General features: G+C 40.1%; 1 protein-coding gene across 1 annotated transcript in view; it reads right to left on the minus strand.

Moving 5' to 3' along the window:
* Positions 1-211: 211 nt before the first annotated feature.
* The window catches only part of nkd2b (NKD inhibitor of WNT signaling pathway 2b), a 46,255-nt gene continuing 31,429 nt past the window's right edge, over positions 212-15,037 (minus strand). Inside the window, exons 4-10 of the mRNA XM_014008782.1 lie at positions 8,612-8,663; positions 6,362-6,480; positions 4,506-4,601; positions 4,269-4,410; positions 4,123-4,180; positions 3,898-4,025; positions 212-1,150 (exon numbers count right to left, since the gene is read on the minus strand). Of these exons, the coding sequence (XP_013864236.1) occupies positions 564-1,150; positions 3,898-4,025; positions 4,123-4,180; positions 4,269-4,410; positions 4,506-4,601; positions 6,362-6,480; positions 8,612-8,663 (1,182 nt within the window). The 3' untranslated portion in view covers positions 212-563. The remainder of the gene's footprint in view (positions 1,151-3,897; positions 4,026-4,122; positions 4,181-4,268; positions 4,411-4,505; positions 4,602-6,361; positions 6,481-8,611; positions 8,664-15,037) is intronic.

Consider the following 15,037-nt stretch of genomic DNA (forward strand, 5'->3'; position numbering starts at 1 on the left):
AAGATATTTTTGCATTAAAACTGGCAGTGGTGATTTCATACCCCCTCCCTCCCAAAAACAAACAAACAAACAAACAAACAAACAAACAAACAAACAAACAAACAAACACACAAAGAAAGCTCTCCGCCCACAGCAGGCATCTACACCAACGAGGCCTGTGTGAAGAGCTGGAGAGCAGCAGCACCGGTTACACCTGAGATCTGGGTTTTTGGAAACGTCTCGCACAGAACAGCTTTTCTGACGGAAACTGTAGCTTGGAGGACTTTTATTTGACAGCTTCAAAGCACATTTATCTGACCTGTTCTGTCTACTGTCTGCCTCTGTAAATATGTGTGTGAAGGAGTTTAGGTATTCATGTAAAAAAAACTATAAAAACACAGAAAAATTGTGTGGTACTGAAGAACCTTCTGTCAGAGTTTTGTCTCCTCGGGATGTATCGTTTCCACAGGAAGCTCGGCGCTGTGTTCCCGCGGGATGAAGACGTCCTTCAGACGTCCTTCAGACGTCCTTCAGACGCCGTGGTTGGTCCTGAGCAGACTCAGCCGCAGCGCTGCGGGAGGCTGTCATGTCTGGTGGTAGTGGTGATAGTGGTGGTGATGGTGGTGCTCGTGGTGGTGGTGATGCTCGTGGCGCTGCACCACGGGAACCACGAACCCGGGACTCCCCGGCGGCCCGTTGGCCTGCTCCAGGCTCGGCGGCACTGGGGCGACGGGGGGCGGCTGCTGCTGGGGGTGGGAYGGAGGCAGGAGGGGCGTTTTGGACGGCGACATGGACTCTCGAGCTCTGGCCTTCAGCCGCTTGCTGTGGCTGTGCTGCAGAGGGTGCTGGTGATGGCCGGGGGGCGGAGCTTGGTGTGGCAAGTGGTAGACGTCCTGACCGCCGTGCAGGACCGTCTGCACAGGGGGGTTGTATCCGTGGCACTTAGTGGACTTGCCCCCGCCGTTCCCTCCGCTCCCCTTGTAGGTTCCTTTGGGGGATTTAAGGAACGACGTGCCTTTGCTCCGCCCCTCTACGGCGTTGTAGCCGTCGCCGATGACCTGCGAACGCCGGTGGTGGACGGCCGGAGCCTCCGGCTCCTGGGAGCGGGAGCGACTCTGGCTGTGGGAGCTCCGACCCTGGGGCTCCTGAGGCGGGAAGACGGGGCCAGTTCCTGAAGGACAGAAACAGCTTTTATTAACAGGTTTCTCTTGTAAACAAGACGACAAGTCTCAAGAGAGTTTCCTGTATAAATAAAGGACAAATAAAAAAAATACAATTAAATAAATTATTCAACATGCAGCCGTGTCTCAAGCACAAAAATAAATGCTTTATTCTTTATAACTTTTCCATAGAAGCCCCACTACAGCTGGGGGGTATGACCAAAATATTATATCATGGTATTTTCAGGCCCTGTGATGGACTTGCGACCTGTCCAGGGTGTACCCCGCCCCTCGCACTGTGACTGCTGGATATGGGCACCAGTGACCCACGCGACCCTGAAAAGGAAGAAGCGTGTACAGAAAATGGATGGATGGATGGATGGTATTTTCAACATTACACCAGTATCACAGTATTTGACTATTTTTCTTTGCTTCACAGCTCAGCTGATGTTAAAGTACCTGTGACATGCTTATCCTTCAAACACAAAAGGTCAAAGAAAATATCTTCATGTTTAGGAAAATTGGCATAAAACATGTGATTTTACCCATTTTGTCACTTAAATGGCATATTTTCTTTTGAACTTGGCTCAGCCAAAGTGCAACAGGAAGTGACATCAAAGGGGAACTCTGTGATCTTTGTTTATTAAAACAATATTATTTGAACTCTGACTTTTTTTCATCTCTCTCTTATAGGGACTAAAACTATCTAAAGAAACATCAGAAAATTCCCTTCTCTCTGGGTTGTTAGCCCTTGTAGCATCGCTCTGTWTACATTCAGACATTCCCCTTTGACATCACTTCCTGTTACTTCACATGCAAATATCTCAACAACTGTTCATCTCAGTGGTGCGAAATTGCTTTTGCAATATATTATCCATGTTATCTTTCCAAAAGTGCTATCACATTTATCACAAAAAGTTTGTCACAATCACTTTAAGATTTTTAAAATAAATATAAAGGCTTTATTGGAAAGATAACATTATTAGTATATTGCAAAAATAATTTCCCGCTGCTGAGATGAACAGTCGTTGAGATATTTGCATGTGAAGTAACAGGAAGTGATGTCAAAGGGGAATATCTGAATTTAAACAGAGYGATGCTACAACGGCTAACAACACAGACAGCAGGGAATCTTCTGATGTTTCTTTAGATAATTTTAGGCCCTATAAGAGAGATGAAGATGAGTTAGAGTTCAAATAATGCTTCAATAAACAAAGATTAGAGAGTTCTCTTGAAGAGTTCCCCTTTGATGTCACTTCCTGTTGCACTTTGGCTGAGCCAAGTTCAAAAGAAAATATGCCAGTTATGTGACAAAATGAGTAAAATCATGTTTGATGCACGGTTTCTTATGTAAAAATGTGTTTTCTTTGACTTTTTGCATTTGATGGATAGGCATGTCACAGGCACTTTAAAATGTAACACTGAAGACTTTTTTTCTTTTTACTGTGTCTGTGTCACATTTACCTCCGGTTGGAGACATTAGTCACATATTTTAGGTTCACCAACAGTTCACTGCTGGGTCCGACRTCAGAGTTGTAAAGTAACTAAGTACAAATACTTAGTTACTGTACTTAAGTAGAATTTTTGTGTATCTGTACTTTACTTGAGTAATTATTTTTCAGTCTACTTTTTACTTCTACTTCTTACATTTTTAAACAAGGCAAGAAGTAGAAAGTTGTTACCTTTATTTCATTTTTGCTTGTTTTCATTCCAGCTTGTTATTGTAAAAAATACATACTATCCATATAAACTGTGCCTCCTAGATAGAGTGAATTTAACTGTGGTTGAATGAGAAGTATAAATATATAAAACTATGATAGCGTATTAGTTTGTACACAAACAAATCATGTCACACTCCAGCAGGACAKAATCATTCAAATAAAAGGACTGTACTTAAGAAGTATCTGAATTTGTGCAGCCTTGATATATGTATATAAACTGAAACAGATGGACTAGTGCATCCTAAATTTAACATCCATTCATTATTTTAATACAACAGTCATTTTTGCAGTTTTTGTTGAGGTCACCTCCTAATAAATGTCCTTACAGAAAATCTAACTGCTCATTTTAAATCAATACTTTTACTTTTAATACTTAAGTACAAAAAATATCAGATACTTTAAGACTTTTACTGAAGTAATATTCCTAAAGGAGACTTTAACTTTTACCAAAGTAATTTTTTGGTAAGATACTTGTACTTTTACTCATCACTTTGTGGTACTTTATACAACACTGGTGTTTTCTTTCTTTGTCTTCCTTTCACGTTTGTTGTTATTTTTCACAAATTTTGGGCTCATGTCTTGTGAGCAGTGCGAGGTAGGGGGGTGGGCACATCGGGACAGGTACAGTCGTGAAGGAGGAGGGTTGAGCAAACATAGTTGTTTATATTAGGCTCACTGCACTTACTTTTAATACTTAAGTACAAAAAATATCAGATACTTTAAGACTTTTACTCAAGTACTATTCCTAAAGGAGACTTTAACTTTTACCAAAGTAATTTTTTGGTAAGATACCTGTACTTTTACTCAAGTATCATTTTGTGGTACTTTACACAACACTGTCCGACGTTCCGAACATGTTCAAGCTATTTAAACAGGTTATTTAAACCGAAAATTCATATCCTAACAAAAATTCAAGGGCAGCACATTGCCTTACCCTAGCCCCGCCCACTTTGTAAGATGAAACAACCAGAGCTCCTGCTTTGCTGTTGCACATTTTGTAAGCCTGTACCAACGTCCAAAGCTCTCGCCTRTTTTACCTTCGAATCTGGAGGTGTAGTTCTCGATACCGGCCAGGTCCAGGTAGTGATTCCTCCTCTCCGTGTTCTCGTCCACACAGTAATGCTGGCCCTCGGTGGCAGGAGGCTCGCTGCTCTGCCCCTTGCTGCTGTGAGTGAGTAAATTTGGAACAACAAAATAAAAAAAGGGTAAAAATCAAACAGTTTCTACGTTTAGTGTTTATGTTCAGAAGGCTTCAGCTGCACCTGAGGTACGAGGACAGCCGCTTGTCAGACGGACGACCCTCCTCGTGGTGACAGCGCTCTGAGGAGGGAAGAGTTAAGAATCAACGTTTCTCGACACAAGCTAACAAAAAACGCAAACTTTGTGTTGTATTTTTTTTAAAAAAGACCTGCTCCCGTTTCTCGTCTGTGGCACCTCGGCTCCGGAGTGACGGTCAGTTTAACGCGCAGGGTCTTGCTTTTGTTGTGGCAGGAGTGATTGACAGACGCGTCCACCACATCGTAGATGGTGTGCATCAAACTGGACATGTCCTGCAGGGACGTGGAAAACACAGCTCGTCCTCTCACATCCCACCAATCACAAATAAAACCAACCGAGACGTTGTCGACCTGATCGCTCCACGTACCTCTTTGGTAACTTTGCCGCTGTTGTCGAAGTCGTACAGAGTGAAGATCCACTCTTGACGGTTGTCGTCCTCTATGGAAACGTCACACTCCACATCCTGAGAACACACACACACACACACACGTGTCACACGGGAACTTTCCATTTGCTGTTTGTTGGTCTCTGGGAGCGCAGTGATAAAGCTACAACAGCAGGGGGCAGCAGAGCACACTGATTCTATCTGGGCCATTCTTTGGTCATTAAATGTTTTGTGTGTGTGTGTGTGTGTGTGTGTGTGTGTGTGTGTGTGTGTGTGTGTGTGTGTATGGGTTTTTCCTACAACGTGTGGACAATTTTCCCAGAAAATAGCAGCCTCGTGGGGACCGAAGTGAATCGTGGGGACCTGGGTCCAAATGCAAATTACGGGTGTGGGGTTAGGTTTAGGACCAAGGTGTGATTGATTGATTGATTGATTGATTGATTAGTTTATTCAATAGACTCATTGTCCACGTTGACATAAAAGAGACACAACAAACGTAATACACAACAAAAACGGAAAAACATATAAAAGACTTGCATACCAGTATTTCCATAAAGATGACTGGTAGCGTAACGCACTCCCAGAAGGATGTGACAACATTAAAATAAGACTGTTCTTGGATTTACACAAACGACACATAAATTTGTATATTAAATATGTCTCATAAGTGCCTGAAATGTCTTGACATGTGCGTTACAAAACATCTCACTTGCACTACTGAATCTGGGTTTTTTTCAGCAGAACTCTCAAGGAGTCATTCATTATAAGCAACTTTAAGCTTCTGCATACTAGCTTTTTAAAATTTACACCACAAGGGGGTAGTATACAGAGATGTACAGTAAGATTTAAATAAACATATCTTCTTTGTGAATTGAGTTTAGGTTAGTTTTAGGGTCAGGTAGGCACCTGTGACTTTAAATTTAGGGTAAATGGTCAGGGTTAGGATATAAAATTTCCAAAAAAAATGAATGGAAGTCAATGCATGGTCCCCACGGGAATATACAAACCAGAACTGCGTGTGTATATGTGTATAGTAAATTATCTTTCAAACAATACTAACAACATTCTGGCAGTAACTTTGATTTAGACTTTTCTGATTATTATTGGCTGATATTTATAGAACTAATATATATATTTATAGAACTAATATATATATATATATACAGTGTGTATATATATATATATATATATGTGTGTGTATATATATATATCAAGCAGATCTGGAATCCTTTTTGATTTTGCAACATATAATAAAATTTACATAACTCACTGTGATGGCTGAAGGGCTCCTCTAAATATTTATAGCACGAAAGTCAAAATTTTCCCGTCAGTTCATTCAGTTTGTTGGTTCCTCCATTCAGTCAGATTATTGTAAGCAGGGATGTCAGGATTCATGTGGGTAAAGTAAAGCTTAGAAAACCTATAATTAAATTAGAATAGAAATAGCCTTTATTGTCCCCCCAATTGAACCCACAACTTCTATCTAATCAATGTCTGATATAAATAAACCTGGGTATGTGGGTGTGAGAATATAAATATTTAAAAAAAATACCTGAAACACACAAAAATATATTAAAATACACCATTTAAGCTATTAATATAAAGTTTAGATTAAAATTAGCAGCAGCTATAAAGGGCAGCAGTGGATGGGTCTCACTGCCTCAGAGGGTCAAACTGTTTATGGGTCAGGTGTGTGTGTGTGTGTGTGTGTGTGTGTGGGGGGGGGGGGGGTCCCCCGTCACATGGGCTGCCCCACTTCTGCTCATATAGATGTAAATCACACTCTTATTGTGTTATTGTTCCATAAAACAAAACAAACATTTCCAGGTCATAATTACATTGAGGCTGATGCGTTTCTTTCCTGAAGCCTTGGCGGCGTCTCGGAGCGTCTCCTTGTCTCCGTCCTCCGGGTGAAGGAAGCTCTCGCAGCCCTCGGCCTTCTCCGGAGGAAGAACCACTGTAAACACAAAACATTCAAACTAAAAACCACAAACAWTTTATGGATCTCACAGAGTACGTAAGATATCCTCTGGTGATGTCTGGATACCAGCGTTTTTACACGTGCAAAATGCCCCAGTACTCAAACCGACCCTGCTGTATATTTGATTTGATCCAGTCAGCGGGGCTGTAGGTTTATAAGGAAAGAGACACACCTTGTTCTAAATAAAACAAATGTGTTTTAAAATTTATCCTGTAATGTTTAATTTCTAACTCAGTAAGTACTCGGTTTCTGTATTTACGAGTACTCCAACTGTAGTACTCACATTCAGTTTAAGAAAAAACGGTATCAGGGCACCTATAATATCCTTAAATCTGACAATATATTAACTTTACAGCAGTTTTTTTTTTTTGGTCAGAAATGAGACATTCAGCAATTAAAAATCAAATCGTGGTAAAACTCTGTGTATTTTATACTTTGCTTATAATTTGTTGCAGAAGTGGGATATAATATTTTAAATACAACCCATTTCATATATGAAATACAAACTATACAGAAAAATTTCACTTTTTTATCCACTGCAAAATTAACATTTAAACAAAACGCATGCAAGCTCTCATGCCTTAGTTCAGGAGTGTCCAAAGTGTGGCCCAGGGGCCATTTGTGGCCTCTGAACTGATTTTGTGTGGCCCCTGACTTTAATTCAAGAATTATACAAATTTCTTTACAAATTTGTCCCCTGGCACAGGTGTTTGATGTAGATGGAGACTTTATATTTATTGTTAGGGCAAATTTATCACAAAGTCAAATCTTATAATAACAAATATTGGCAACAATACCAATTATTCGTCTTTAAATAACCAGACTCTTAGCTTTTTCCACATCTAATGACTTCTACTCAGAAGCTGATTTTGCTGCACTCCAATCTGATTTTAAATATTTAATTAAATTTATCTGAATACAGAAAGCATTTTCAATGAAGGAGTGACCTAAATCATGATTTTATTGATCAGAATTGGCTAAATTTGGTTATTTTTTTCCCCAATTAAAACCTAGAAAATTGCAAAATTTATTTCAATAAGGGAAACCTGCAAAACACTTTGAAAGTTCTGGATCTAGATTAATTTATGCATCCATTTCCAGAAATAAATCCGACTACTTTATTTGTTTAATTAAAGTATTCAGTGCTTAGTTTATTGTTGAGCAGGTAAAGGAAAAATATTTTTAACCCTCAAGTCCTTCTGACTTTATGATTTTGGCTCATGTGGCAAAATGTTTGGCCTTAGTTTAATAAGATGCTCTTATTTTGAAAAATTATACTGTTTTAGCCCTTTTGCTCAAATTTCAAAAATGTTAGGAGCAACTGCACGAGAAATCGTAACATCTGGAGCATCATTTCGATGTGTTGGACACAACTCTCAGCTACCACCACGTCCAATTTTAGCTCAGTGTCTGTGAAGTTGACTGAGTTAAAGCCAGTTTAGCTGTGGTGGCCATCTTTAATTTTACTGACTCCAGAGCTGCAGAGCCAGCGATTATTTTCTGAGTTTCATTTAAATCTGTTCAAGGATTCAGGGGATATTTTACTAACAGGCGACCAGGGTTAAGTAAACAATCTGCAGCCAAGTTTTAGACCTGCTTTCTACAGCTACAAACAATTAAAGTGCCTGTGACATCAATTTTTTGCAATAAATATGAATGCATTTTTGGAAAGACAACACTGGTAACATATTGCGAAAATAATTTCACTCTGCTGAGATGAACAGTTGTTGAGATATTTGCATGAGAACTAACAGGAAGTGATGTCAAAGGGGAATGTCTGCATAAAACAGAGCATTGCTATTTGGCTAACAACACAGACTGTAGAGACCCCAATGTTTCTTTAGATTATTTTGAGTCACATCAAAGAGATCAAGAGTCAGAGTTCAAATAATGTTACAATAAAAAAAAAACAGGGAGTTCCTTTTCTTAAAGAGTGATGTCACTTCCTGTTTCATTTTGGCTGAGCCAAATCCTGAAGAAAATCTGCCAGTTGTGTGACAAAATAGTTAAATTGTGTTTAATATGCAAAGTTTCTTAAATATAAAGATGTTTTCTTTGATTTTGACTTTAAAAACAAAACTTTAAAAACACTTTCTTCTCTTCTTACCCTCTAGGGGACAATGTTGATCTGCGAGTTGTCCTTCCTTCAGCTCACAGTTCTGGGAGAAGGAAAGACGTGAGGAGAGAACGACAGAGAGGAGACGAAGAGGAGGAGGAGGAGGGGATCAGAGATGTAAGTGAATCCACAGTTCAGAACCACAGACACAGAGAAAAAAAAAAAAAACAATTCCAGCCAAAGCGTTTCCCACTCAGACGAGCGCCGGAGGCTCCAGCGCGGCCGAAACTCTTTGAACATCTGCACGCTTATTGTGCGCCGCTGTCTGGGACGCGGCGAGCGCCGGGGCCACAGACGTGCTTTCAAGATTCCTCCCAGCTCTTCCAAACGGATCCCTCACATCCATTAAAAAAAGAAGAAACAGTCCAGAGATGCACTTCCATCATCTGACCTGTTTATTCTCATCCTTCTCGTCACGACAGACCCTCTGAGAAGCTTTTGATGGAAACTCAAGAGTTTAGGGGGGAAGAGTTTTGTTGTATTACTTTTTAAACAGCTTCACTGAAATGTTTAGTTTATGTAAAAGGGGAAAAAAAGCGAGGTCTGAGCTGCATTTATTTTGAATGCCTGATGGAAGCGGCCTTGCAGATAGCATGGAACAAGTCGTGACAATATGTTAAGAGGCATAAAAAGATGGAAAGAATTAAAACGATAATCAAAAAAGTCATTTGTGAATGATCTATTTCCAGCATAAATCAGAACCACGCGGCATCTCACGCACGTGCTGAAGCAGAGGCGCACGGAGGCGACGGCAACAACGGCCTCCGAACCCCAACCACTTTTTGATTTTTATTTTTTTAATTACGACCAGATTTGTGGAAACAATGAAAATTAAGTGCAGCACAGGCCCACAGAACCACGGGTACTCAAACAACAAATGATTCATCTCATTTACGTCATTCCTCGGCCCTCTCAAGCTGCCCTGAACACACTTTGAAATGAAAAATAAATAAATAAAAAGAATCCGATTAAATGAAAGGAGGCCAAGCAAATAAAAAACAGATAGATGCTGGAAAACAAAAGAACGCCATGTACCTCTGACAGGACTGAGGCTGAACATCTGCATGTGTTTAGGTGAGCCAACACACACACACACACACACGCACGCACGCACACACACACACATTATCTCCTTCCCCTCCACCCCTCAGTTTAATCACAGCACTTGTGGTTCTATTTAACAATCTCAGAGACGCAGATTATTTCTCTCCTCAGTAGATGATACCTCCGGTCTGGTAATCTGGTCCTGACCTTCAAGCTTTATAATGACGATGGTGGGGGTGGGGGGGTTGGCCTGATGAGTCTCAGGGTCGAGACTTGAATGGTACTGGCAAATTGGCCACCAGAGACAGGAAAAAAAGAGGAGTCAAGTGTTATGGAGAGGAGGAGGGGAAGGAAAAGAGCAACATAGAGATGAAGGGGAGATACATAAGAGGAAGAGAGAGTTTTGGAGATAGGACCTATCTGTTTACTCTGGCCTCTCGGAGCTCAGTGGGAGAGCTTTGTTCTATTTACCTTGAAAGTCAGAAATCAACTTTTTAGGAACGTAAACAGATCAGCCAGCTGCTGTGCTCTCTGACCAGGGTAGCTGCTGTTAGCATTACAAGCTAATAACGACGATCTCTCAGTTTATACGTTCAAACACCAACCCAAAATCCCACAAACACAAGCTTTACAGTGTGGCTATTTCAATAAGATACAAATGTACGGAAAGACACAGAGGAAGCTTATGCACAAAAGAGCGTTACCGCAGATCATTCCTCCCATCAGCTGTTAGACTCTACAACCATCACTGCTCCCAACAATCTCGATAAGCATCCACGTTTGTGTCTGCACGCCAAACAACTCTACCTCTCAATCATTACATAAATAATAACCAGTGGCAATTCTACATTATACCATTAGAAATTTTTTTTAGAGAAGTCACCTCCCAATAAATGTCATTTTGGAAAATCTAACTGGTCACTATTACTCAGTACTTTTACTTTTAATACTTAAGTAGATTTTGTGTCAGAAATTTACGTTTGATACTTAAGTACAAAAAATATCAGATACTTTAAGACTTTTACTCACGTAATATTTTTAGAGAAGACTTTAACTTTTACCAAAGTATTTTTATGATAAGATACTTGTACTTTTACTCAAGTAATATTTTTAGAGAAGACTTTAACTTTTACCAAAGTATTTTTATGATAAGATACTTGTACTTTTACTCAAGTATCACTTTGAGGTACTTTATACAAAACTGCCAGAATGACTGCTAATAGCAGCTAGCTAACTGGAAGCTTTTATCTCCCCTCTTTTATCCTCCGGTCCCTTAATGAAGGGCAGTGTGGAAGGAGGAGGGAGTTCAAGGATACGCACTGTTCTGAGGYTCAGAGGAAACATCAAACACAGACACTTTTTCTTCCCCATCCCTGTTCCCATGACGGAGCGGAGCAAGGTACGACACCTCCGAACAAAAACACAACTCAGCATTAAAATACCTTGAAAACTGAATCCATCAACCGGCTGCCAGAAACAAATTTAAGTTTTAATTATTGCTCAGATAAGAGGAAACGCACAACCAGGGGACCATCAGGACTTGTTTCAAACACATCCCCCCGCTCATTACACCTACTGGTGGAGCTAATGAGAGAGCTGGCTGGATCTGACCGCAGTCTGAACGTCTAAACACATGGCATCTCCAACCGCATCGCCCACGGTGTCGGCATCAAAATCTGCCCGCCACATGTGTAATTAACTGCTTTCTGGCATCTCGCTGCTCTCATTCTTTCTCTGTCAGATCACCAACAGCTATTGAGGGGCCAACAAAGAAATCTGCTAGTAATTTCAAACAAAACTGATGCAAAATGTTTCTTTTTCTTTCTTTTTTTTAAACCTAAAATCCTTCTATGTGATGTGAACGACGCGTTGGGAAGACGTTTCAGGAAGAGGGGGATGGAGAGGTTGAACACAGTAAAAACCAGTATTAAAATTTCAGTGTTAAACTTTTCAGAGTTAATTTAACTCCCCCTAGTGTTATTTTTAACACTTACTGAAAAAAATGACTTCCAGTGTTGGTGTTAATTCACAGTGTTGATTTCCTCAGTGTTGTCTCAACACTAGACAGTGTTAAATAAGCTCCACCCACTGTTGAGTCTTACATAACACTTAACACTGTTGTTATATAACACCATGCAGTGTTGATAAATGTATTCTGAAAAAGCCCCRCCCTCTTCCACCTCATGTCAGACACACCAGTATTTTCATAGCAAGGTAATCTTGTAGAAATGATGTGTTTGCATGTTTATGACTATTAAAGAAGTTCATGAGTTGTTCTAGTTAGTTGTTTTTCAGGTTGATGAAGTTTAAGTTTGTGTTATTGGCCATAAATCGACACCATGAGGTGTAGAGTGAGAGGTACTTCCTGGTGTGTGAAGGTCGACTATTACGACTCTTATTCAGTAATTATTGTGTAATGTTAACGCAACACTAAAGAGTTGATCTGAACTCTGAAGTGTTTGCTGTGTAATGACACCTCATAGTGTCTGTTTTACACCCCTCTACTCAGCAAAAGAGTAAAAAAATCAAATTAACACTCATAGGAGGTATACAAACCTCCAGKGTTAACCATCAACAACTCAATGCAGTGTTGAAAAGCATGAGAATCAGWGTTGATTTGTCACCACAGTGGAGTACCTTATTAACTCTTCTTAGAATCATATTTACTCTCAGAGTTACTTGACTTGAAGTTTTAAGTTTTATTAGCACTGTCCAGCGTTAAGTTTTATTAACACTGCAGTGTTAAGTTTTATTAACTCTGTGCAGTGTTAAGTTTTATTAACCCTGTCCAGCGTTAAGTTTTATTAACACTTCAGTGTTAAGTTTTATTAACCTGTCCAGCGTTAAGTTTTATTAACTCTGTACAGTGTTAAGTTTTATTAACACTGCAGTGTTAAGTTTTATTAACTCTGTGCAGTGTTAAGTTTTATTAACCCTGTGCAGTGTTAAGTTTTATTAACACTGTTCAGTGTTAGTCAGTGTTAATTTTTAACTCTGTTTAGASGTAAATTGTACTCTGAAAATKTAACACWATGGAAAGAGTTAAATTGACACCAATTCAGATAAAGACCAAATAGACTTGGACACAGTGTTAAAGTTATCTCTTTAAGTGTTGATTTAACACTGCAAATTTTACTGTGAAGGAACGAGGTGTTAGATCTCCACTCTCTGCATTGGAAATGTGCAACGATGCCGTTCCGTGTAAACAAGCGCTGCCTCTCCCGACGCCTTGACATAAGAGACAGAAAAGAAAGGGTGTGTGATGTTTGTTCCTGTTCAATGCAGCGGTTCTGACAAGCTTCCCTAAAGCCTCAGTCTTCTGCCAGACTTTTATGTGGGATAGAGTAACCAGGGGGGGAAGCTTTCATAGCTCCCTACCAGGTGACATCAGACGTCACCCAGCAGCCTGTCTCTCCCCTCCGCCTGGCTTCGCCACCCATCCTCCCTCTGGAAAACACTGAACATCTTTGTTCTCACAACTCCCACCCAACCTCTGGTTCACCCCCCCACCCCTAAAAATAACTGTGCACACTTTTTTAAGTCCATTCTCCAAACCATACGATGCACAACTGGTTTTTGAAGACTGTGCATTAAAAGACTGCTAACTTTAATATTGTTTACAGAGTTTCTCTGGCCTGAGGGAAGGAAATATGGCAGCTTGATCAGATGTCCCGATGCGTGTCGAAGTACAAACACGAGAACAGGATACGGCCTTCTTTCTTGATGGATTTTAAAGCTTTATCGCTTCATTTCAAGCGTAAAATATTTTAGTTTTGAAGACACATTTCTGTTGTTTGTGCAAACCACTTTTTTTATTTGATGCCAAGAAGGTGAATTTGGGGGATAAATGTTGAGTGGCTTATTAGTGAGAGTTTCTCTTACTTTTAAGGAGGGGGCAACACCGGAAAGGCTTCACGACCGCCAGCCAGCCGACCAGCATTCCTGCTCCAACGACTGGTAATTGAAAATTATTGTGGATTTTTTTTTTCAGTAAAGCAAATGAGAGCCATGGATTAATAATGGAAAAGAAAGGAGCATCCGTTTGTAAACAAACTCGCATTTTCTTTTCACGTTCCGGAGGATGAAAATGGAGAGGGGGCTGGGGACCATTGAGAAATAAAAAAGCCCTCCATTCCAGCAGAAACCAGCTTGGCCCAGACTCAAAACCAGATGTGAGTGGTTAGACTGGAAAGAGAGCGACCGGGAAGGAGGTGAGGGGTGGAGAGAGGGGGAAGGGGTTAGGCCTAAGGTTTGTGTGTGTGTGTGTCTGTACGGGTTTTTCCTACAACGTGTGGACAATTTTCCTAAAAAAAGCTGCCTCGTGGGGACCGAAGTGAATCGTGGGGACCTGGGGTCCAAATGCAAATTATGGGTGTGGGGTTATGTTTAGGACCAAGGCTTAGGTTAGTTTTAGGGTCAGGTAGGTACCCGTGAGGTTAACTTTAGAGTATATGGTCAGGGTTAGGATATAAAGTCTAAAAAACATGAATGAAGTCAATGGAAGGTCCCCACGGGGTTCAAGAACAAACGTGTGTGAGTCAGTGTCTGTCTGCAGGTCGTTCTGTTTGTTTCCACTTCCTGTTTGTCAGAAATAGTAAAAAGTTCATTTCAAACAATCTGTGTGAAAAATAAAAGAAGGATCAAATAACATCTTGACCTGTGAGCAGCAAAAGGTTCTAATGGTTCCACATGTTNTTTTCACACACGTCGTCCAATCAGCAGATTGATTATACTTTGGACGGATGAATCAGAACTCACACAAAAACTAAGAATAAGCTAAAACACTGAATTCACACATCTACCAACACGCTTATTTTCAGACACAGGTAGGCTAGTCACAGGTAGGAAGACGAGTCTGAGCGTAGGAGCAAAACCAGCTTGTCGACCAAATTACAAGTTTATTTTCAAAAGCAAAGTTTTCATTATCATTTAAAGCCGATGTTTGTTTGTGTGTTTGTTTGTTCGCAAAATATCTCATGAAGCTGAGGACAGATTTTACTATAACTGCAGGGGTGTCAAACTCATTTTCACAGGGGGCCATATGAGCATTACGGTGGCCCTCAAAGGGCCAGCTGTGGTTAATTTTGATGTTTCATGTTTAACTTTGACTAAACGGTATTCTAACACGTCCTCTTTTAAACACTGATTAGAACCAGAGTTGTAAAGTAACTAAGTACAAACACTTCTTTACTGTACTTAAGAATTTTTGGGTATCTGTATTTTACTTGAGTAATTATTTTTCAGCCTACTTGTTACTTCTACTCCTTACATTTAAAAAAAAAAAGGCAAGAAGTAGAAAATCATTATTTTTATTTCATTTTTGCTTGTTTTCATTCCAGCTTATTGTAAAAAATAAATTCTATCCATATAAAT

Source organism: Austrofundulus limnaeus, unplaced genomic scaffold (genome assembly GCF_001266775.1).
Source record: "Austrofundulus limnaeus strain Quisiro unplaced genomic scaffold, Austrofundulus_limnaeus-1.0 Scaffold52, whole genome shotgun sequence".
Lineage (NCBI taxonomy): Eukaryota > Metazoa > Chordata > Actinopteri > Cyprinodontiformes > Rivulidae > Austrofundulus > Austrofundulus limnaeus.